This window comes from Rhodamnia argentea, chromosome 7 (genome assembly GCF_020921035.1).
Source record: "Rhodamnia argentea isolate NSW1041297 chromosome 7, ASM2092103v1, whole genome shotgun sequence".
In the NCBI taxonomy this organism is placed as follows: Eukaryota; Viridiplantae; Streptophyta; class Magnoliopsida; order Myrtales; family Myrtaceae; genus Rhodamnia; species Rhodamnia argentea.
The window spans coordinates 5,897,081-5,922,349 of record NC_063156.1 but is presented as its reverse complement, the minus strand read 5'-3'; the positions used below and the strand labels follow the sequence as shown (position 1 = coordinate 5,922,349).

The 25,269-nt window shown below is 38.3% G+C and overlaps 2 protein-coding genes across 2 annotated transcripts; both read left to right on the top strand.

The window, feature by feature from the left end:
- Nucleotides 1-998: 998 nt before the first annotated feature.
- Nucleotides 999-1,732, top strand: LOC115754472. The gene is made up of 2 exons (XM_030693476.2): nt 999-1,241; nt 1,354-1,732. Exons 1-2 carry the CDS (start codon nt 1,104-1,106, stop codon nt 1,474-1,476), a joined length of 261 nt encoding a protein of 86 aa, XP_030549336.1. The 5' UTR covers nt 999-1,103; the 3' UTR covers nt 1,477-1,732.
- A 2,829-nt stretch (nt 1,733-4,561) lies between these two features.
- On the top strand, nt 4,562-7,119 carry LOC115754467 (cytochrome P450 714C2-like). The gene is made up of 5 exons (XM_030693470.2): nt 4,562-5,008; nt 5,177-5,406; nt 5,523-5,770; nt 5,996-6,326; nt 6,410-7,119. The coding sequence occupies exons 1-5, from the start codon at nt 4,717-4,719 to the stop codon at nt 6,833-6,835; spliced, it is 1,527 nt and encodes a 508-aa protein (XP_030549330.1). The 5' UTR covers nt 4,562-4,716; the 3' UTR covers nt 6,836-7,119.
- Nucleotides 7,120-25,269: the final 18,150 nt, after the last annotated feature.

Below are 25,269 nucleotides of genomic sequence, written 5' to 3'. Positions count from 1 at the left end.
TAAGGAAAAAAAAAAAAAAAACAATGACAACAAAATTGTCCGACACCTTCGGGCACTCGGCTTTGTTTCCACGGAGCATGTTAATGCCCCTGTCCCGGGCTCACCGGATTATCGTCGGAGCAGGGATATCCGGCGACGGCTCCTAGAGATTGTGCGATATCGATGTCACATGATAAGCATGCTCATATCCTATTTCATTATATCCAATGGAAAAATATGTGATTTCTCGACGATACCCGATCACATGATTTACCACGCGATGATACAAGTGTCGCCTATAGTATCAATCGAGCGGTTTCCTCTCCGACTCCGTGACTCGGTTATGAGCTTGCTCCGATTCGTAACTACTAGATGTCTTTTACAAGGATTATATAAATTTTTATGGCAATTAAGAACATGTTGATAATATTGAGTTATTTTCTACTTAGAAAACATAATTCAACAAAGATCAGACGGGGTTTGGTCCGAAGAAATCTCAACTCAAATTATAAAACCGTAATTGCCAAAGTCAAATGATCAATTCCAAATAAAATTCTATTCTTTGGTTGATTTAAATATTACAACGGTTATATTTTGATTTCTTCAAGATATCGATAGCACTTTGAATTCTTTTGAGGAGAAGAAGAAATTTCCTTTCAAAATTTTTTTTTGGGGTCAAACTTTCAATTTGCTGAAAAGCAATAAACAGATGGGAAGATGGGACGTATCGCTAAGTTGAAAATATTTTCAATTTGATCCTTTTCTTGGCCATAGATTTGGATTTGATGTTATTTCCGATTGGAACTTGGATTTTGATTGCGCTAAATCATCACTTTTCCCTCAAACATCTTTCTTTAGGGATCGTTGACTTTGACTTGGTGGGAAAGTGAGACTTCAATTCTATTGGACATCATAGCCTGACTAGCATCCGCCAATAGCATAGGGGTAAAAAGGTAATCTCGTACCCAAGAATTACTTGCAACCAGAACTCCCCCTATAAATATCCGCTCGCTTCCCGTCATCTTTCCCTCAAAGCTTTTCTCGCATTTTCTCTCCGATTTTCTCTCCACAGTCAGAATTTTCTCGGGCCCGCTCGAAACTTTCTTTTCTCGGAGCTAGCTGCGATGAAGAAATCTGGAGTCTTCGCGGCCTCGGTCGCTGCGGCATCCGCCGCTGCAGTCACGGCTTCTTCTTCGTCGCCGTCGTCGTCGTCGTCGTCCACGAACTTCAACTGCAACTCCAACTTCCAATTCTCTCGCCAGGTATTGACTCGACTTTGGCAATTTTAAGAACGGAAACCCTCCGCGAGTCTCAACTGCGATTCACTAGGGGCGATCGTTGACTCTGCGCTTCCTGCTTTGCTTGGTTTCTCAGGGCGATGGCCAGAGGAGAGATCGAGAAGATGGCGCGAGACCAAAGCCTGCTTCCGCGGACAAGTTCGCCCCGAGGTTCGACGGGTTGAGGTTCATCGAGACGCTGGTTACTGCTCACAGATGATACCGAGCGCTCGGCCGCTCTTCCGAAGGAAGCGAAACGCGAAGAAGCTTTGGTTTCTCTCTCTCTCTCGGCCCCTTCTCTTCTGGGTTAATACGGGATTGTCTAAGGGATTAGCAAGATGCCTTTTTTATTCATAGAAAACCGCGAATGTTTGGGGATTTGTTCTTGCAGCACAAGGCAAGAAAAGGTTTTCTGGGCTGTAGTCGACAAATACTTCCTTTATTTAGAAAATAACAAGAATAGAAAATTCATATTATTACAGTCCTGCTGTTTTAGTTTTCATTGTACTGATCTGCGAAGACACTGATGATTTACATCTAATGAGACATGATCATGCTCTTTCCCACGTTGTGTCGTGATGGTAAAGGGTTGATTCATTGCTCAGGATTTGATTGCATAGGAGAGATTTTCTTCAGTTCTTGTCGGCTTTAGTAGAAAAGTCTTGAGGGTCCTGCCTTTAAATTGCAATGTCGATACGCACCTAACTAAGATTAGTTCGTGGATTTATAATTTCGTGCCTTGCGTATAGGCAGATTCGATGCGATGTCGGGGTGGGGATCTTTTTAGGTTTTAGTGCTGTTTGCGTGAAGCATAGCATGAGAACCGGACTTTAGGATATATCCCGGGTATATGGTGATATTGCCAAGCATATATTTAGATGGTTTAGGAATAAGTGGATCATACGATTTTGTTAAGATAACTCAGATTCACCGACGGGGGTTGGGGATGGAGTTCGAGGTCCGGACCATTGTAACCCCTAATCAACATCATCTACGAGTTCGAAAAAGTAGTATCACCTCTATGAAGGTGATGTAATACATTGGTCCCCTGCCTATGGTTTATTTTTCGCTTTACTTAGAGAGACCGCTAGCGATGTCGACAACGGTACATTGAATCTTATAATCTTATGCTTTACATCTCGAAGCAGCACCGCGACATGTTTGATCACAGTGACAAGTTTACTTATGACGCGCGTGGGTTTGGGGGGGGAGGGGGAAATAGTTTCCCAAAGGCTAAGCTGACGATTCCGTCGATCTTGCTCACCATATCTCTCTTTTTCCATACTCTTTTATCTTTGGAAGAAAAAGGATAAAGACATGCCACCAATCCTTTGACAGAATGATCCCTCACAGTGACATGTAACTGTCATGGACCCGTCGCTTTAGCCATTATTCAATTCTTATCGAGCATGTGCGCGGGATGGTGATGCCCCACTCTAATGTCGAGACTTAGTGACCATTAGAATTCGCAAACCGCCCACTCTAATGTCGAGGCTTCGTGGCCATTTGAATTCGCGAACCATCGTCGCATTATACTCCGAAGCAGACAAATTTTTGCATTCTTTTGGTGAATGGACGGTGTGAAATATGCTAGTGTTCCTCCAAATTCACAAAACCAACATTACTTTCGCAATTGAAGGGGAATGAAATGTGGGATTTTCATAGACGACGGCCGGCATAAATTTGGCTTTTCCTAGTAGCGTGCCTTTGCTGGAAAGGGAATATGGTGGCCAAGACCGGTGCTTCACGTCTTTTCTTGATCGAGACGTTTTGACTTTTTTGGAGTTGTTCTTTTCTTTCTTTCGGTGATGAAGCCTGTCTGCACTTGGTAGGATGAGGCATTGTAAAATGTCATCTTTGGCCACCCAAAACCTACCAGTTGAAGGAATCCTATCTGCGTCGCTTCGTCGAATCTAGAAGGAAAGAAATTTGACGCAGTCTTTGAAAACAGGAAGCCGAACCTGGTCTTTGGCAGAATTTCTTGCTGCTAGTAGAGAGTTTCAGATGACGAATGTACCGTGCCGATAAATTCTTAAGCTGCTGCCAAAGTAGCATGTGATAGGTCAGAGAGACCGACTTTAGTTTCATCCAAAAGAAGGGAAATCTAATGGGCAGAATGATATCGAAGTGAGATATTCGAAGTGCGACATATCGAAGAAATGATATAATCAGGGAAATGCTGATCGACCTGATTTTATCACAGTATCAAACCACTGCCTAAATCATCGATCAAAATATAGAATGAAAATAACAATGAGAACAACAAGAAAGAGAGCAAGAGGCAAGCAAAAGCATCAGGAAGCTGCGAATGAGGCCCAGCTGCCCCTGTTTAGGGTGGAGGCAATGGAGAGCCATCCCAGTTTAGAATCCTTATTCAGCCCCAGGTGGTCGTTTGGTTGTTTGGAACCTTAGTCACTTGCAGTTTTCTTCGAAACCGTCCCTACAACGAGTTGATCTAGAAGCTAGTGAGCATGGGCTTCAGGGGCCATATGGGGCGAGTGCCATTCAGAGGTTGGAGCGCATTCAAATGCCGTCCTGGATAGGTTAAAATGTATATTTTTCTGGAAATTCACAGAGGGACTGGTCTGCCTAAAAATTTCTAGTTCCCAATCGCTGAGCTCAAAAATAGCCGTGACAGCTGCTCTATGCTTCGCATCGCGTTTAAATAAAGAAGGCCAATGACTACAAGCAAGGGTTTCCTTGATTGTCCGGTTCCTTTTAAGAATCGTGGATGGTGCTTATTATTATTCTAACGCTTTTGAGCCTTAATTCGCTATGGGGATGCATCAGGATTCTAACTTTGGTCACTCGAGACTGGCATCACCCTTGGTCAGTGAGTCCTTGGTCCGGCATTTAGGTGAATTTTTGGCAGGCAATAGTCTTGCTCTGAATTCATCACTGAAGCTATGCTGTTTCAAAGAGAGAATTCTTCATCATGTATCAGTTCTAGAGCTGTCCATATTTCCCAACTCTATTTGTTTAAATCTGAACTTGGAATGCTGTTGTCCGAATTAATTTTTGCTCGACACCAATGTAGCCATCCTTTTGATATCCTTTATGGACAAATTTCTTGATCTCTCCAACGAATATCCCTTTACAAGGTACTGATACTTGATCCCAAAATAGATTAAGAGAGGCACAATAAACAAATGTACAGGTAGATTCATTTCCCACCAATTTTAATCAGAAATCACAGACTGACTAAATTTTCTATTGTTTCCTGCGGTGTTTATACAAGAAACCAACCTTTTATCAGTTTAGAGTTCCTGGACATTGTGCTTTGTCCTTTAGCAGCGAGGAATCTGCGAGTGACGAAGGGCACAACTTGTTCGTCTTCTATGTGCAGCTCACAGATTTTTTAGAGCTGCTTAAAACACAAACGAAGAAGCCTGCAATACCCCTTTGGATTCATCAAATAAGAAACAAGAAAGAGCTAAGGGCAACAACAGTTTACACATCAATGGCTACAACTGCAGAAGTCTTTTTATCTCTCTTTCTTGGGAGCTTCACTTTCTTGTTCTTGTACTTCTACAATCTCTTCTGGTGGAAGCCGCTGCGGCTTAGAAAGAAGCTGCAGCATCAGGGAATCGATGGCCCTGCGCCGTCCTTCTTCTTCGGCAACATCCCGGATATCAAGAAGATTCGACTGGAAACTCAAGCCACAAAGAATCAAGAAAGCATCGGCAATCGCGTTTCACATGATTACCTGTCGCGCCTGTTTCCCCACATAGAGAAGTGGAGAGCCGACTATGGTGAATATATGTTTTCTTCTACTTCAATCAATTTTCAGATCTAGGTTAGCAGTTTTCGCTAGATATGCCTATAGCATGTGCCGGCTATTTATAATGTGTGATAAGAGTATGCAGCTTGGGATGATCATCTTTGCCTGCTGACTGCTGCGAGAGGTGCGGTTATTGCAGGTCCGGTGTTTGCATTCACACTGGGGAACATGGTGACCGTATGCATATGCGACTTTGACGTAGCGAGAGAGTTCTGTCAATGCAAGTCTGCTGAATTCGGAAGGGCTGCGTATCTGAGAAAAAACAGGGGAATTGTGTTGGGTTATGACAGCCTCATCACTTCGAAAGGGAAATCCTGGACACTCCAGAGGAAAGTCATCTCGCCCGAATTCTTCAATGACAAAATAAAGGTGCGAATTTAGCTAGGCGGATTCTATCAAGCTCACACCGGCACAGTTCTTGCACGTGAATCCGTTAGTTTTAGACAGAAAAGCTAACCATATCTTACTTGTTCTGTTTTGGACAGGGAATGGTGGGCATGATGGTTGAATCTTCCGTCTCCATGTTGGAAAAATGGGGATCTCAAATGGAGGAAGCAGGGGGAGCTGCTTCAGTACGGATCGACGAGGATTTAAAAAGCCTCTCTGCCGAAATGATTTCAAAAGCATGTTTTGGGAACAATTATGTTATTGGGAACGAGATTTTTACCAAAATGTTAGTGCTTCAGGATTTGATAAGCAAGCAGCAAGCTATTGTTGGTCTTCCCGGGGTAAGGTAAGGGCGCCTCCTTCAGCGTCGAAAAACTCTAATCGGGGTGATGGTTCCGTTAAAGTTTACTTTCTGTTGGCTACTGTTTCATATGCTGTGTTACATATGAAGCAAAAGTTCCTGCTGATAAATTCTCAAGAATCCTCGAGCGCATGTTTATGGTGCTTCCCGGACAGAACGATTTCACAGTAGTCTTGCTGCTTTTTGATGTCTTCAAAATCTTGGGTATAGGCACCTTCCTATGAAGATTGCTCGTGACATTTGGAGGACAGGAAAAGAAGTCGACCGATCTATTCTGAAGCTGATGGACGATGATCACAACGCCGGCGGGCAGAGCTTCTTACAGGCCTTAGTCAACAATTTTGGCCGTGGATCGAGCGTCATTGTAGATAATTGCAAGGCTATGTTCTTGGCGGGATATGAAACTACTGCCACTGCCACCACCTTCGCTTTAGTACTTTTAGCACACCATCCTGAGTGGCAGGAGCGTGTGCGTGCCGAGGCAGTAGAGATCCTTGGAAATCAAGCCCCGAATATGGAGAAGCTGCACAAAATGAAATTGGTACTTTCAAATTTCTAGTCTCTGTATATTGACAAGTAAGCTATATGTGACTATAGTATCATCTGTTTCCTCTCGCTGTGCAGTTAAATATGGTGATTTACGAAACATTGCGCCTGTATTCTCCTGGACCATTCGTGACGAGAGAAACGTCCGAGGAAATGAAGTTTGGTGACTTTGCGATTCCGAAAGGCGTCAACGTCTACCTCCCCTCCTCGCTGTTGCATCAGGACCCGGCCAACTGGGGCGACGATGCCCACAAGTTCCATCCAGAAAGGTTTGCGAACGGCATATCTTCGGCGTGCAAGGTCCCGTATCTGTTCGTGCCTTTTGGGACGGGGATACGAACCTGCGTTGGCCAGAACTTCGCCTTAACAGAACTAAAGATAGTTCTGTCTCTCCTGCTGTCCAAGTTCATTTTCTCTTTATCCCCGGAATACAAACACTCGGTGACGTATAAGCTGTTTTTTGAGCCCGAACATGGGGCACAATTGAACATGGAGAAGATCTGAAATTGTCGCTCTTCAAGTATGAACAGTCTGTCGCATTGGAAGCTGTACCGTGAAGAGGTATAGTGATGAAATTGTACTGCATATCTTGTGTTGGACATTTCTGAACTAGGAACTTCAGGCCTCCTATTACCTTGAATTCTGCACGTCTTACTGCTTAATGTTCAATTATGAATGTAGTGGACAAAGCCACGGACAAACTGCAGTCGAGATCTCCTGATGAGGGATAATTGTTCAGATGTGCAGATTTGTTTCATACAGTGATTACAACCCTGGCTGTTCATTAAGCTTTTTGAGTCTCTTGAGGTTGCAGTTGCCTCTCAAGGGAAGAAAAATAATGAAACTGATGGACGGATTCATTCAGTCACGAATAAGTCCGCTAAAGCAGAGATATATACATAACACCCCCTCCTTCTCCCAGTTGATATCTCCTGAAAAATGTATAGTTATTTACTTTTTCTCTTGTAATTTCACCCGGACAAAAAAGTCTTTTATTTGGTTCCCAAAAAATGATGAACTGACAACGGTTGCTAATGGTCCTTTGTTGGTTTTGGACTGAAAGTAATTGACAAGAAAATTCAAGGTAGGAAAGCCGGATACAATTGTGGCCAGCCATGTAAACTGCAAGGAAGTAAAGATAAAAGATGAATTTGCAAAAGAGCCTTGAGTTCCGTGATTGATCGAGAGGGTTGTACAATGAAACCACTCGGGATATTTATTGTCTACCAACAGTTACACACTACCATGCAAACTTTGAATGAAGAAATAATTGCCTAATCATATTGGTGTTCATATTAACGATTGCCGGCCAAAATTGCCTGGAAGAATTACATTAGCAAATCGTGAAAAGATTTAGGACTAAATTGATCAAATTAAAAACTAAAGACTGCATTGATATTCGTACAATAATTTTTTTTTGGGAATTTTTCCGAGACATTATTTTACAAGATACCTTTTTACTTATTCAAATAAGTTAATTATTAATAGATATTGCGAACATTAAATTAATAGTACTATAAAGATTGCATTAGACAATAAATTCATTGAATTACTATGCTTATACTTTTTGTGCATATTACTAGTTATTTCTTTATGTTAATGTGTCTTAGTAGTATTATACAAAACTACCTAATTTTTTTATATAAATAATGTAATTAATCATTATGTTTTAGAATAAATTTTCCCAAATTATCAAAAGAAATTTGACTAAAATCTCAATTTTTGATAATTTCCATCCCATTCTATTCCATAATTTGTCTTACAATCAAACAACAGTATCCTTGTTCCGCTCCATCCATGCTTAAACCAAACAAAGGAATCAACATCATCATCGTAATCGATTACATTCTGTTCCCTTCTTTTTTCCACTCCATTTCCTTTTTCCTTTTCATTTGGTTGTCTCTAACATAATGGAGCAACCACAAGTCGAACACAAGATCTCTCGACGAGGTAGTTCTGACCTTACAAAAAATACCAAGTTGGTTAGTTTGGTTCAGTTCGAATGAGGAAGCTTGCTCTTAAAACTAGGTTCAAACCCCTTCATGCATTCGGCTTCTCTATCTTAGGATGTGCTTTTAAGATGTATCTTCTCTGTCACCATTTGACGACACTTTTCAATTTAATTGGTAATATGGTGATTATAGTTGCGGGTCATCTAGAATTTGTTGTTGCTCTTGACTTTTAACTCTTCATATTGTTGGCTCAGATTTGAACAAAATAGAACTATTTGTTCAAGTGATGTTTTCGTGTCAGATTTGGCTATATGACAAGATCTCTCTGTCGAACAATATTATCTTTAGCATCGAATATTTCTAGGGTTATAGTTCTATTACTGAGGTGTCTCCGCAGCTCCCTTATGTTGATTTCAGTTTTCTCCGAGAATTTCTGTAATCTTATGCTCTCTTCGTACATAAATACTGGTTTAACGGAGCCATAGGTACCTTCTCAAACAACAAAGTTAACCTAAGTTCATGGAAAAAATAGTATACCTCCTCTTCATCTTCATTGGCAGCCTGCATTGAATCCATCTCCAGGACTTTTTCGTACTCTTTGAAAGGGGTGTATGGTGGTTCTACAACTACCCTGAAAGAGTGAACCTACTTTTTATGAAAGAAGTGCATATTTGGACTTTTACCCAATGACTATCCTTTTTTAATAGTCACCTCACTAAAATTAGGGTAAGAACAATAAATTATGTTAAAAACTTGTTTGCTAAATAAAACATCCTTTTTCGATAAAAATAAATAAATAAATAAATAAAGCATCCTAACCTTGTCGCACCGTATCCGGTAACCAGGATACCAGGTCGACAAGTCCGCCAAGAGACACATAGGGCGACTAGTAAGAAGCCGAAACTTCCCCTTCGTGAATCCAAGCGCGGGAGACTACTATATCTGCTTACTCAGCAGTCACCAGCTGAAACTGTCCAAATGTCTACCTTCACCTATCAAAGGTCCCTAGGTTTCCCCCAAATCTTTTTCTTCCTTAGAGAGAAGGAATACGGAGAGAACTTCATCAAATGTCTTTTTTTTTTTATTTTACGAATTCAATTATATTTCTTTTGATACTATCACTAATATTTTATTACCCAATTAAATTTACTATTATATCATCTATATAAATATTCAAAATAGAATCTAACAAAATAGATTCCAACTTAACCGAAATACTAAATAAAATATAGAATAATCGGATTATTATCTTATTCTACATTCTAGAAAATAGAAATTATAATTATTATGAATATTAATAGTTATACATAATAAATATATACTGGTCTAAGTTAAAAAATATTTTTATATAGTTTATAGAATTTTAAATAATGCGAATTATGTTCTATTTGCGAATTAATAAAAGGATTACTTATAGAAATGATTACTTATAGCCATTATGAACGAGTAAGGTGCATTAAATATATAATACAATTTAAGGTAAAAGTGGGCCCACCGTAACTGAGCTGGAGAGAAGGAAATGAAAAAGCAAATTCGAAAAAGAGATATCACAGTGGCCCGTTCTTGCAAGTAAGAGAAACCTCAGCGGCTCTGAAGCAGCTTATTCTTGCAAGCAGGAAAAATCAGAAATTATTTGCCCCACTTGCTCCCACTCCACTCAACTCGATGTGTCTTCTTCCCATTGTTGGCCAAACTCAAAAGGCTACTTGTAGGCAGGTGGGATGCGGCACTTGCCGCCCTCCGCCGAGGATGGATAGGTGAGGTAGACCACTCACCTGGCAAGTTCGGAGGGTAAGTTGCCACTATCTTTCTCTCTGCCTCTCGTCCAAATCTTCATCCCTGGCTGTGTTGGGCCTGGGCTTGGATAGAGGAGAACAGTAGTCGGCAGTGAAAGACTTAGTGGAGAGCAGAGAGGCAACTTAGTAGAGTGGAACGAGTGGGCAAGGCGGGCGATTCATGAACATCGTTGATGCGAGGTGAAGATAAATTTTTGGATTTCAGCTTGAAATCGAGAGAGCCAACCGAGTGGAGTGGGGTGATTGGGCGAGGCAGGCGATGCGCATACTGGGTAATGCCCTATTTTGTGTGAAGTTGTTTGGTTGTGTGAATTGGTTCTCTCGCTAGTTTTCCATGTTGTAAGCTCGGTTGCAACCATCGGGTCTTTCACTACTGGCTAAGATTCTCCTCCATCCAGGCGGGTGGTCTACCTCATATGTCCGTCTAAACCATCATTTGAAATTTTAGTTGAATAAAATTGCGAAGTTAATTATTAGAGATTTAATTTGTGGATTTAAAGTAATATAACCCTTCCCTAATCATGTGTACATTAATCAAATTGACTCGATTATTTTATCAACGTGAAGCTCGTCATCCTTGGTTGCATTTGAGCAATATATCGGAAGATAGGGAAATGGTCAGGCAGACAACATCTCCTCCCTGACATATTCGGATTTAAGTATTTGCAATGTTAAATTTGATTATTTTATCAACGTGAAGCTAGTTCGATTTTTCAAGCCTCATTTGAGATTTTTGTTAAATGAAATTGCGAATTTAATTATTGAAGAATTATTTTGTATATTTAGGTGAATTAATGTAATCCTTCTCTAACATTAATTAAATTAACTCGATTTTCTTATTAACATAATGCATTCCAAACATTTACTAACATGAACAAAAGTAACTCCTCTATGGTCAGTTCCTAATTTTTGATATTTTTTTGATATTTTTTGGAATTTTAGGATTTTTTTATGAATTTTATGAATTTTTAAAACTTTCTACTTTTTTGAAATTTTTTATTTTTTTTCGAAAATTATAAGAATTGAGTTGACCCAACCCGCACCTCAAAGGCGCCCCACCCGAACCATAAGGTTTTCGGGTTGGCCTAAACGACACCATTAAGAAAACATTTTTTTTTTTTGTGAATTTTGCTCAGCTAACGGAACATTTTATCGGGCGGATATCTCAGACCTTGAAAATAATTAACGGAAAGCTAACACATCGTGGGAAACTAGGAAGGAAGGGATTTTCAAAATGATTGACGGTTTTAGAAAAATGTGACTGAGCGCTTCACGACGACATCACGAGTACGCCTATTTGATGGCCAACATTAAAAAAAATAATCGATCCCTAATTTTGTAGTTTATCGGGGTATCTTTAGAAGCAAATAACTTGATCTATGGAGATAATTAAACCACACCCAAGGTACCAACGTGAGGTGCTGCACGCAAAGAGCATAATCAGTTAAAGAAATGCCTCAAAAGCCCAAGAAATCACCAAGAAAAATCACCTCAAAGTGGCAGGTTTGCACTGTTTCCAGCACTTCTACAAACAGGGAATGGGAATAATATGAAATAATAATAACATCAAAAGCATATGAGACTAGAGAGAAAATGACCCCGAAATTCAGGGGTTTGCATTGACTAAAAACCCCAAACACTGAAAAATTGTCTGAAAAACCACAGTTTGTGAGGACGACTTTCAATGGGCATAACTCACATATCGGTTACAACAAATGGGCATGCAATATATCGATGTAAAGAGCTACAAATAAGGAATAATATGAAATAACAATCACCTCAAAAACATGTGAGACTAGAGAGAAAATGATCCCGAAAATTAGGGGTTTGCACTGACCAAAAACCCCAAACACTTGAAAAAATTTTAAATATGAAATATCACAGTTCGCAAGGGCGACTTTCAAGGAGCATAACTCACACATCGATTGCAACTAATGGGTACGAAATATATCCATGGAAAGAGCTACAAACTAGAAATAATATGAAATAAGGATCACCTCTAAAGCATGTGAGCCCAGAGAGAAAATGACCCCTAAAGTCAAGAGTTGGCATTGACCGAAAACGCCACACTTAGAAAAATTTTAAATATGGAAAACTACTGCTCGTGAGGGTGACTTTCAAAGGGGCATAACTCACACCTCGTACAACCAATGGGAAAATGATACGTCAATGTAAAGAGCTACACAAGAGGAAGAGACTCGGCCAAGAGTGATTCAAAATGCATGCAAAATGAGAGAGGAAAACGGCTTCAAAGTAAGAGAGCTAGACTGTTTTGGGCACAAAATGGAGCAAAAACCAGTTTAACAAGGTATGTTCGGGCTTTCATATCTTAACATCCACGCGTCATCAATGGCAAAGCTAAACATCATTGCAAAGTACTATATACACAGAACGCAATGAGCTAAATAAAACCCAAAGACAAGTATGGGAAGACAATGAAACATGAACTCAAAATTAGAGGTTTGAATGAGACATGGCATTTTATCGAATACAAGGCGTGTAACATAAAAAAAAATATGAGGTATTTTGAGAGAAACCAAAGTACATAATTACTAAGCTGAGATGTAGTAAGCATGCAAACATGTATAATAGAGGACAGTTTGGCCCCATTTGGCCCAAAAATCGAACGGACCAAATCGGGTAAAATGCCCAAAACCAATCAAGGGTTAGTTGTGAAGGGGTATTTGCACTACCTTTTGCATTGTCTTACTTTTTTTTTTAGAAATATAAGATGCGCAGAGGGAAATACATAAATATACTTATGAAGAAGCAAAGACATATGGCTGCAAGATTATACTTCGAGATTGCGATAAAAAAGTCTTGCCTTCTTTTTCCCTATTTTTTTTTTTTGGTTGAGTGATGGTTATCGACTTTATTTATGGGTTTATCTATAACTACCATAGGCGATCTTTCAAAAGATGTTTGAAAAACTGACACCATTTGAACGCGAAAAATTTGTTCTAAATATATTTCTACAGTAAGATTTATTAGCTTGTCATTAAAACTATTGCGATTATGTTTTGATATTTTTGATTTTCTGTTTTTGCAACCTTTTCATGAATTTTCTCAAGTAATTGAACCATTCATTCATGAATGCAATATGTGAGTATTCTCTTTTATTTTTCAAGGTTCCATAGAATATATGTGCACTCTTAGAGCATATAGCGTTTATAATACATAGTTTTATTGATCTCTTTGCTTCATTTGTCTTTTAGATATATGGTATTGAGATTGAATAAACATGTGAAGACTTATACTTTGATAGTCGCTGTTGTGGGCGCTGCGCATCTCAGCGAAATGGAAAGACATGGAAGTGGTAATGCGTCTGCCCCGCAGTGAGACTAGTTTGATCCTTGCATCAATAGTCGAACCTCATGAATAGAGAGACTTCCAATGTGATCTGCTCGCTTTTGATTTTTGTTGATGTTTTTTTTGTTTAGTTTATAGGGAGCTGACTTGACTACAAGCTTGCCAAAAATGAATCATCCCTTTAGTCTCCTAGTCCCCGATTGCAACTCTATTGTTCTGTCTTCATGTGTGTCTGTGTTACTTCTCTTGATCATCAGGAGCTAATAATGGGAAATTTCATCAGAGCTAGAGTACTACGGTGATAGAAACGATCTCATTTTAGGTGAACTGACTGATTCAAGCAAGAATTTTGCCAAAGGACACGAGTTGAACATGAAATGGAAATGAAGGATACAATACATGATATAGAGAAAAACATCTTGAAAGGAAGGGAACTTGCTAGGGATAGATAGATCAATGAAATTGCAGAGTAACTGACTAAAATGAGAAACATAAGCACTAGAAGTTGAAGAAGGAAGAAAAAAGGCTAAAGGAAGAGAGGTGTAATATTGGCCCAATAAATCCATATTTTCTTTAAGCCAAGCCCAAGCTTATACCCAATTTTTTTTTCTTATTTTCTCTTCCTTCAACAGAAGAACACGACAACCGGAGACAACGTGAGGAAAAATGAGGCTCGTTCAAGAGAGAGAAGAAAGAAAGAGGGAAAAACTTTTGCACCTCTTCGATTCGAAAGTCGGAGCCAACTAAACTGATATTTTCACGCTATGCCAGGTAAGAATTCTAGTCCTAATTCATCTAATTAGAGGAAATTTTTAGATTTAGGACAGAATTCGAAGTTGGATGGTTTCTGAAATTTTTTAGATTGATTGAGGAGTTGATTAGCTTCATTTATACATAAGAATACAATTTTAGGATGTTGTTCCCCACATCATGAACTATTGAGTTTTTCGGATTGATTGGTTGAATTTTTCTGCATGTCTAATGAAAATATTTTCTTCTGCAAAGTTGTTCCCCACATCATGAACTACTGATCTTCGTATTTATACAATTTTTCATAACCGTTTAGTAGTTTTGCTTAGTGCTCGATTTTCAGCTCATCAAATCATTAATCACATCACCGAGAGTTAATAAGAGCTAACAACTATCAAACTCAATTGCCAAAATGAAGCAAGATGGACAAATAAGCAGTGCGCATATGCTAAATTGTGTCAAGAAAATTGGAGATTTGAATTTTGGATTTGGAATGATTTATATCATTGTTTAGGAGAAGAAAACAAAGAGAAATTGAAAAAAGATATGAAAAGTTAGATTGATATTTGTGCGTTAAATATAATTCAATATTCGATTGTAGATATCATGCTAATAAATGAGACGCGTGATCAATTATGTCAAACCCTAGTTATTCGTGCTAATTGAGAATGGCACTTGCATTGTGCAATTTCAAAATATGTAAAGGTGAAGTGTTTTTATTTGAGTTCATTTACTTTTTTTTAGAATTATAAGAGGCGCAGAGGAAAATACGTAAATATAATGAAAGTGAATTTTATATTGCTTATGAAGAAGCAAAGATGTATGGCTGCGTGGTTATGCTTCGAGATCGCGATCAAGAAGTATTGCCTTTTTTTCCCCTTCTTTTCTATTGAGTGAAGGTTATGGACTTTATTTAAGGGTTTATCTATAACTACCACAGGCGATCTTTCAAAAGATGCTTGAAAAGCTTATACCATTTGAGCGCGAAAAATTTATTTCTAAATATACTTCTACAGTAAGATTTATTAGTTTGTCATTAAAACTATTGCGACTATGTGTTGATATTTCTGATTTTCTACTATTGTCATGAATTTTCTCAAGTAATTGAATAATTCATTCATGAACGAAATACGTGAGTATTCTATTTTATTTTTCAAGGTTCCGTGGAATAGATGTGCGCTCGTAGAGCATCGAGCGTGTATAGTATATGATTTTATTAATCTCTTTGTTTCATTTGTCTTTTAGATATATAGCATCGAGATTGAATAGACTTGCGAAGACCTATACTTTGACGATCGCTGTTGTGGGCGCCGAGCATCTTAGCAGAATGGAAGTGACATGGAAGTGGTAAGGCGTTTGCCCCAGAGCGAGACTGGTTCGATGCTTGCATGAATGGTCGAATCGAACAAGGACTATTGCATTCACAGTATCAAGAAGTAGTAGATCAAACAACTAAGAAAGTGGAACAACAACGCCGCACGACACAGAAGCAAGGAGTCGGTCCTCACCCCTCTCTTTCTAGAATCATTTTTAGCTCTTTCATGTGGGCAGAACCAATTATAACTGCTGCATATCTATGAATGGAGATTCCTTTAGAGAGTAGCTTCATGGTTATGAACTTGAAATACAAACAAAAGAAAGATCAAAATAGATTTAGTTAACTCGTACATAATGTTTTAGGTATTAAAATGGTCTTTCGCGGATTTCCCTAATTTGGTTATCGGATGGTTATTTTTCACTCGAATTGTTCAACTTGGTGCATTCTATACAAGCTAAATTAGACTTTGCAGCCTTCGTGAAAATTTTCGTACACAATCTTATTTATAACATATTAAAATTTCGTGAATTTTTAAATTGATTTGCTTGGGTAACAATCACAATTTTGATCGATGCACAAAACTATTTCCATATGAGCCAGTTTAAAAAATCGGTTAAAATTTCCCTTGCTGCACATCTAATGAAAATACTTCCTTTTGTAAAGTTGTTCCCCACATCATGAACTCCTTATCTTCGTGTTTACACAATTTTTCATAACCGCTTAGTAGTTTTGCTTAGTGCTCGATTTTCAACTCATCAAATCATTCATCGCGTCACCGAGAGATAATAAGGGCTAACAACTATCAGACTCAACCGTCAAAATCAAGCAAGATGGACAAACAAGTAGTTTGCGTATGCTAAATTGTGTCAAGAAAGTTGGAGCTTTGAATTTTGAATTTGCAATAATTTATGTCATTGTTTAGGAGAAGAAAACAACAAGAAATTGAAAAAAGACATGAAAAGTTAGATTTATCTTTATGCGATAAATATAATTCAATGTTCGATTGTGGATATCATGCTAACAGGTCAGACGCGTGATCAATTATGTCAAACCCTAGTTATTCGTGCTAATTGAGGATGGCACTTGCATTGTGTAATTTCAAAATATGTTAAGGTGCAGTATTTTTGTTTGAGTTCTGTTACTATTTTTAGAATTATAAGAGGCGTGCAGGGAAATATGAAAATATACTGAAAGTGAATTTCATATTGCTTATGAAGAAGCAAAGACGTATAGCTGCATGGTCATGCTTCGAGATCGCAATAAAACAGTATTGCTTTCTCTTTCTCTTCTTTTATGTTGAGTGAAGGTTATGAACTTTATTTATGGATTTATCTATAACTACCACATGCGATCTTTCAAAAGATGTTTGAAAAACTTACACCATTTGAGTGAGAAAATTTTATTTCTAAATATACTTCTACAGTAAGATTTATCAACTTGTCATTAAAACTATTGCGATCATGTGTTGATATTTCTGATTTTCTACTTTTGTAGTGGCCTTTTCATGAATTTTCTCGAGTAATTGAATAATTCATTCATGAACGAAATACGTGAGTACTCTATTTTATTTTTGAAGGTTTCATTGAATAGATATACACTCGTAGAGCATCGAGCGTGTATAATATATACTTTTATTAATCTTTTTGCTTCATTTGTCTTTTAGATATATGGCATCGAGATTGAATAGACTTGTGAAGACTTATACTTTGACAGTCACTGTTGTGAGCATGGTGCTTATCTACATAATGGAAGTGACATGGAAGTGTTAAGGCGTCTGTCTCAGCGCGAGAGTGGTTCGATGCTTGTTTTTTATTCGGATTGTTCCACTCGGTGTGTTTTATATAAGCTAAATCAAATTTTGCACCCCTCGTGAAAATTTTCGTGCACAATCTTATTTATAACATATTAAAATTTCGTGAATTTTTATATTGGTTTGCTTGGGTAACAGTTGCGATTTCGATCAATGCACAAAACTGTTAGCGTAAGATTCAGTTTAGGAAATCGGTTAAACTTTCCATTTCTGCATGTCGAATGAAAATACCTCCTTCTGCAAAATTGTTCCCCACATCATGAACTACTGATCTTCGTATTTACACAATTTTCATAACCACTTAATAGTTTTGCTTAGCGCTCGATTTTCAGCTCATCAAATCATTCATCGCGTCACCGAGAGTTAATAAGGGCTAACAACTATCAAACTCAATTGCCAAAATGGAGCAACATGGACAAACAAGCAGTTCGCGTATGCTAAATTGTGTCAAGAAAGTTGGAGCTTTGAATTTTGGATTTGGAATGATTTATATCATTGTTTAGGAGAAGAAAGCAAAGAGAAATTGAAAAAATATATGAAAAGTGAGATTGATCTTTAAGCGTTAAATATAATTCAATGTTCGATTGCAGATATCATGCTAACATGTGAGACGCGTGATCAATTATGTCAAACCCTAATTATTCGTGCTAATTGAGGATGGCACTTGCATTGTGCAATTTCAAAATATGTTAAGGTGCAGTGTTTTTATTTGAGTTCATTTACTTTTTTTAGAATTATAAGAGGCGCGGAGGAAAATACGTGAATATAATGAAAGTGAATTTCATATTGCTTATGAAGAAGTAAAGACGTGTGGTTGCATGGTTATGCTTCGAGATCGCAATCAAGAAGTATTGCATTCTTTTTCTCTTCTTTTATGTTGAGTGAAGGTTATGCACTTTATTTATGGGTTTGTCTATAACTACCACATGCGATCTTTCAAAAGATGCTTGAAAAACTTACACCATTTGAGCACGAAAAATTTATTTCTAAATATACTTCTACAATAATATTTATTAGCTTGTCATTAAAACTGTTGCGATCATGTGTTGATATTTCTAGTTTTCTACTTTTGTAGTGGCCTTTTCATGAATTTTCTCAAGTAATTGAGTAATTCATTCATGAAAGAAATACATGAGTACTCTATTTTATTCTTCAAGATTCTGTTGAATAGATGTGCGCTCGTAGAGCATCGAGCATGTATAATATATGATTTTATTAATCTATCTCCTTCATTTGCCTTTTAGACATATGGCATTTGGATTGAACAAACTTGTGAAAACTTATACTTTGACAGTCGTTGTAGTGGGCGCCGTGCATCTCGGTGTAATGGAAGTGACATGGAAGTGGTAAGGCATGCTTGCATGAATGGTTGAATCGAACAATGACTACTGCATTCACAATATCAAGGGGTAGTAGAATTGAACAAATAAGAAAGTGAAACAACCAACCCCGCACGACACAGAAGCAAGGAGTTAGTTCCCACCCTCTTTCCAAAATAGTTCTTAGCCCTTTCATGTGGGCGGAACCAATTATGATTGTTGTATATCTATGAATGGGGATTCCTTTAGAGAGCAGCTTCGTGGTTACGACATGAAATACAAACAAAAGAAAGATCAAAATAGATTTAGGTAACTCCTATAGAATATTTTAGGCACGTTAGACCATTCAAATGGTCTTTCACGGATTTTTCTAATTTGGTTACCAAATGGTTATTTTTCACTCGGGTTGTTCAACTTGATACGTTCTATACAAGCTAAATTAGACATTGCACCCTTAGTGAAAATTTTTGTGCACAATCTTATTTATAACATAGTAAAATTTCATGAATTTTTAAATTGATTTGCTTGGGTAACAGTCGCGATTTCGATCGATGCACAAAACTGTTTCTGTAAGAGTCAGTTTAGGAAATCAGTTAAAAATTTCTTTTCTACATGTCTAATAAAAATACTTCCTTCTGCAAAGTTGTTCTCCACATCATGAACTACTGATCTTCGTGTTTACACAATTTTTCATAACCGCTTAGTAGTTTTGCTTAGTGCTCATCTTTCAGCTCATCAAATCATTTATCGCATCACCGAAAGATAATAAGGGCTAACAACTATAGACTCAAATGCCAAAATCAAGCAAGACGGACAAACAAGCAGTCCACGTGCGTGAAATTGTGTCAAGAAAGTTGGAGCTTTGAATTTGCAATGATTTATGTCATTGTTTAGGAGAAGAAAACAAAGAGAAATTAAAAAAAAAACATGAAAAGTTAGATTTATCTTTATGCGTTAAATATAATTCAATGTTTGATTATAGATATCATGCTAACAGGTGAGACGCGTGATCAATTATGTCAAACCCTAGTTATTTGTGCTAATTGAGGATGACACTTGCACCGTGTAACTTCAAAATATGTTAAGGTGTAATGTTTTTGTTTGAGTTCAGTTACTTGTTTTTAGAATTATAAGAGGCACGGAGGAAAATACGTAAATATATCAAAGGTGAATTTCATATTGCTTATGAAGAAGAAAAGACGTGTGGCTGCATGGTCATGCTGCGAGATCGTGATCAAGAAGTATTGCCATTCTTTTTCCCTTCTTTTCTATTGAGTGAAGGTTGTGGACTTTATTTATGGGTTTATCTATAACTACCACATGCGATCTTTCAAAAGATGCTTGAAAAACTTACACCATTTGAGCTTGAAAAATTTATTTCTAAATATACTTATACAGTAAGATTTATCAGCTTTTCATTAAAACTATTGCGACCATGTGTTGATATTTCTAGTTTTCTGCTTTTGTAGTGGCCTTTTCATGAACGAAATACATGAATATTCTATTTTATTTTTCAAGGGTCCGTGGAATAGATGTGCACTCATAGAGCATCGAGCGAGTATAATATATGATTTTATTAATCTCTTTGTTTCATTTGTCTTTTAGATATATGGCATCGGGATTAAATAGACTTGCAAAGACTTTCACTTTGACAGTTGCTGTTGTGGGCGCCGTGCATCTTAGTGGAATGGAAGTGACATGGAAGTGGTAAGGCATATGCCCCGGAGCGAGACCGGTTCTATGCTTGCATGAATGGTCGCATCGAAGAAGGACTGTTGCATTCACGGTATCAAGGGGTAGTAGAATCGAACAACCAAGATAGTGGAACAACCAACGCCGCACGGTACAGAAACAGGTGTCGGTCCTCACTCCTCTCTTTCCGGACTCGTTCTTAGCCCTTTAATGTAGGCGGAACCAATTATGATTGCTGCATATCTATGAATGGGAATTCGTTTAGAGAGCAGCTTCGTGGCTATAAACCTGAAATACAAGCAAAAGAAAGATCAAAATAGATTTAGGTAACTCGTACATAATGTTTTAGGCACTTTGGACCACTAAAATGGTCTTTCGCAGATTTCCTTAATATGGTTACTGGATGGTTGTTTTTCACTAGGATTGTTCAACATGGTGCAGTCTATACAAGCTAAATCAGACATTGCAGCCTTCATGAAAATTTTCGTGCACAATCTTATTTGTAAAATATTAAAATTTCATGAATTTTTAAATTGATTTGCTTGGATGACGGTTATGATTTTGATCGATGCACAAAACTGTTTCCGTATAAGCCGGTTTAAAAAATCGATTAAAATTTCCCTTGCTACACATCCAATGAAAATACTTCCTTTTGTAAAGTTGTTCCCCACATCATGAACTCCTTATCTTCGTGTTTACACAATTTTTCATAACCGCTTAGTAGTTTTGCTTAATGCTCGATTTTCAGCTCATCAAATCATTCATCGCGTCACCGAGAGATAATAAGGGCTAACAACTATCAGACTCAACCGCCAAAATCAAGCAAGATGGATAAACAAGCAGTTGGTATATGCTAAATTGTGTCAAGAAAGTTGGAGCTTTGAATTTTGAATTTGCAATAATTTATGTCATTGTTTAGGACAAGAAAACAACAAGAAATTGAAAAAAGACATGAAAAGTTAGATTTATCTTGATGCGGTAAATATAATTTAATGTTCGAATGCGGATATCTTGCTAACAGGTCGGACGCGTGATCAATTATGTCAAACCCTAGTTATTCATATTAATTAAGGATGGCACTTGCATTGTGCAATTTCAAAATATGGTAAGGTGTAGTGTTTTTATTTGAGTTCAGTTACTTTTTTTAGAATTATAACAGGCACGGAGGGAAATACGTAAATATATCCGAAAGTGAATTTCATAGTGCTTATGAAGAAGCAAATAATTTATGTCTTTCAAAAGATGCTTGAAAAACTTACACCATTTGAGCGCGAAAAATTTATTTCTAAATATACTTGTACAGTGAGATTTATCAGCTTGTCATTAAAAATTATTGCGATCATGTGTTAATATTTCTGGTTTTCTACTTTTGTAGTGGCATTTTCATAAATTTTCTCAAGTAATTGAATAATTCATTCATGAACGAAATACGTGAGTATTTTATTTTATTTTTCAAGGTTTTGTGGAATAGATGTGCGCTCATAGAACATCAAGCGTGTATAATATATAGTTTTATTAATCTCTTTGCTTTATTTGTCTTTTAGATATGTGGCATCGGGATTGAACAAACTTGCAAAGAGTTATACTTTAATAGTCGTTGTTGTGGGCCCTGCGCATCTAAGCAAAATGGAAAGGATATGGAAGTGGTAATGCGTATGCTCCAGAGCGAGAGTGGTTCTATGCTTGCATCAATGGTCGAACCTCATGAACAGAGAGACTTCCTATATGATCTGCTCGCTTTTGATTTTTGTTGTTATTTTTTTGGGTCAGTTTATTGGGAATTGACATGACTAGAAGCTTGCTTAAGATGAATCATCCCCTTAGTCTCCAAGTTGTTGACACCTGATTTTTAATCATCTTTTTCGATTTATTTTTTTTGAAAATTCATAAAAAATTCAAAAAAATTAGAAAATTGCAAAATCAACTTTGGTAGTCTTGGCCAAGCTCAAGGAACCATTTTTGAACAAAAAATAATTTTTCATATTTTTCGCATTTTTTGATATTTTTCAGAAAATAGGAAAATACCCAAAAAATCCAGAAAAATACCATTCGAGGTCACAAAAATACAGAAAAATAGTCAGTATTTTTATTTTAATTTCCTTTTCATTTTGACCTCTTAAAGTTTGAAAATTCCATTTCGGATTTGTGTGTTCCTTCACAAATGCACCCCACAAATTAGACATAAAAATACCATTTGGGGTCATTTTATTTTTCTTTCTCCATTATTGAGGGTTGTGGCATGAATCTTTAGCATTCCATTTCACATTTTGATCCAATTGCACCTTAATTTACTCAATTTTGGCACTAGGGACTTAATTGCACAAAAATTCCTTTCATTTTAGTCCCTATCATGCCAAATCCGAAATTAAATCTTCCTAAGAGACACCCATGGAACCCCATGACCCCTATCCTATAATTTTCCACCTCATGAATCTAATGACGGGCTCAATTGATGCTAATTCCTTCATTAAGGACTCCAATTTTGTGAAAATCAATTTCGGATCCTACTCGAAATTTGGGGTTTTCACTCAATTTCAAAGGAATTTTTCACGAAAATCACATTTGTAAGGGAATCCATGTTGGGAAAACGAATTTTGGCATCAATTTCACGAAAAAATGCTAGTTACTACCTCAATTTAGCCTTTTTTGCACGAGCCGGGTCCGCCGGGTCGGGCGGATCCGACCCGGAGACCCGGCACTATTCATCGTCTTCTTCAAGGGGGGTCACGGGCGCACGGGCGAGAGGAGGATCCGTTTCTTGAAGCCGTTATTCGACGAGGAAGCTTCAGGAAGCTTCGAGAACAGCCGAAGGTTAGGAGGAAAACAAACAAAAAAGGAGGCGCTCGTAAACGGAAGAGGGAGAGAGATCGGAGAGAGCGAACGGGAAGAGGAGAGGGACACCATTAGAGAGAAGAGCACCGAGAGGTCAAAGCTTGGTCGCCGGCCGCTTCGGGCGACGCCTTCCTTCGCCGATAGCATCATTCGAGTCCTCTCGGTCTCGCGAAGATTTTGAAGCCTCCTGCCGTCGCCATCAAGCTCGAAACAGGTGAGCTTCCTCGCCATTTTCCAGATTTGGCCTCTCGTAGCTTAGTTCCAACGGATCATTGTCTTTTTCTCTACTGTTTTGACTGGAAATGTTCCTGCGACTCCCCTGACTCGGTTTTTGCACTTTGTCCGTGATTCTGATGCATGAAACCTTTTGCGTCGACCTCATGATCTCATGGCCTGCTCCGAGCTCATGAACTCGTTCATTCCGAAAGCCGAAGCAATCCGATCGCCGGATAAGTGTTCTAAGTTCCGTAAACGTCGATTAACGGAGCTAATGATTGTTTTAGTTTACGGATTTGTATGCTTTGTGATAGCCGGACTCACGTGCTCGATTAAAACTTCGTCCGGTTGAGTTATAGTTACTTTGCGTCCGAAATCTTGGATATGTTGGTTCAGAGTTGATCGGGATTAGGTTTGCAGAACGATCGTTGATTCTTGTCAACGTTTCATGCTTTTTCTTTTGGGTCGCCGGAAATTGCAGGTTTGGCCGGACGTCGGAGGTCGGTTTAGGTTAGTTTGGGTTTGTCGTTCGGGTCAAGTTTGGGATATATGGATATAGGCTAGTGGTGAGATCGAATGAGAGAAAAACCGCGACGTTTTGGGGTCGTTTGGGCGTCGGAATCGACTTCCGGCGAGGCGCCGGCGAGGTTCGCCGGCGCCGATTGTCTTCTCCGGCGAAGACGTTGACCGGTCAACGAAAGTTGACCGGTCAACGAAAGTTGACCCGGTCAACGCCCGGGTGTCGCCGATGTGGCGACCACGTGGCGGCCACGTCGGCAAATTTATTGTAACAAAATAAAAGTGATCCGACGGCTCATAGGGACGCCACGTATCGAGATCTCGTTTTTTTAAAAATCAAAATGATTTTTTCGAAATTATCCCTTTCTCAGAAAAATAAAAATCCGATTTTCGTGATCGCGCGGCCCAGGTTCGGCCACGTGTCACCATTCCGATCGTTGGATCGGATTTTCGAAAAAATTCAAATAATACATAAAAATCATTTTAAAAAAAAAGAATAAAAATAATTAGATCGAACGATCGAGATTTAACTTCATTCTAATCTCGACCGTCGATTCGGAAAGACGATCCGACCGTCGGGGAGGCGCCACGTGGAGCAATCCGGTGTTTCGCTATTGTTTTGGGCGGGAATTTTGAAGTCTTGGGCGCCGAGTGTGGGACGGCGTCGTTTCGGGAGGAGGCCGGTCCGGATGTAGGTCCGGACCGGGCGGACTGGTCTGTGGACCGGGTCGACTCGGTCCGTTGACCGGGTTGACCCGGTCCGAAAAAAAAAATCAAAAAATCAAAAAATCATTAAAAAATCGAAAAAAAAATTAGGAAAAATTGTAGAAAATTCACAAAAATTCCAAAAATTCTCAAAAATTGAGGAATGGCCACAATCAACTAGCCAATCCTATTTTTGAGATTTCTTTTTCCGATCTTTCCAAAATTGACAATTTTACCCTTTAGGGGTAACTTGTCTCCAAAAATTCTCGTGAACCTTCGTAAAATGTCGAAAATTAGGAAATAGGTCTGTTTAAATGGCCAATCCTATTTTTGACATTTCTCACTTCAGATTACTTCAGAAATGACGATTTTCCCCTTTTTGGCAAATCGTCCCCAAATTTTCTCAAAATTACGATTTTGCCCCTCATGGGCGAATCACTTCCAAATCATTCTCGATCTTCTCCTATGCTTTGAATACCTTTTCTCTGAGCCAATAGAGCTATACTAGGAATGCCATGTTGATTTGATGTGATTTATCCGCACGTTATGGATTCCTTGATTTGCGCATTTACTTTGATTGATTGTGATTGCTAGGATAGTCATTTTCATCTGCATGAACTCCTAAATTAGGATCCGTACCCCACTCATCTGCATGAAATCTCGAGGTTAGAAAATTCACTCAACTTAGATACCGAAAGGGCGTCAACTCTGATAGTTGGC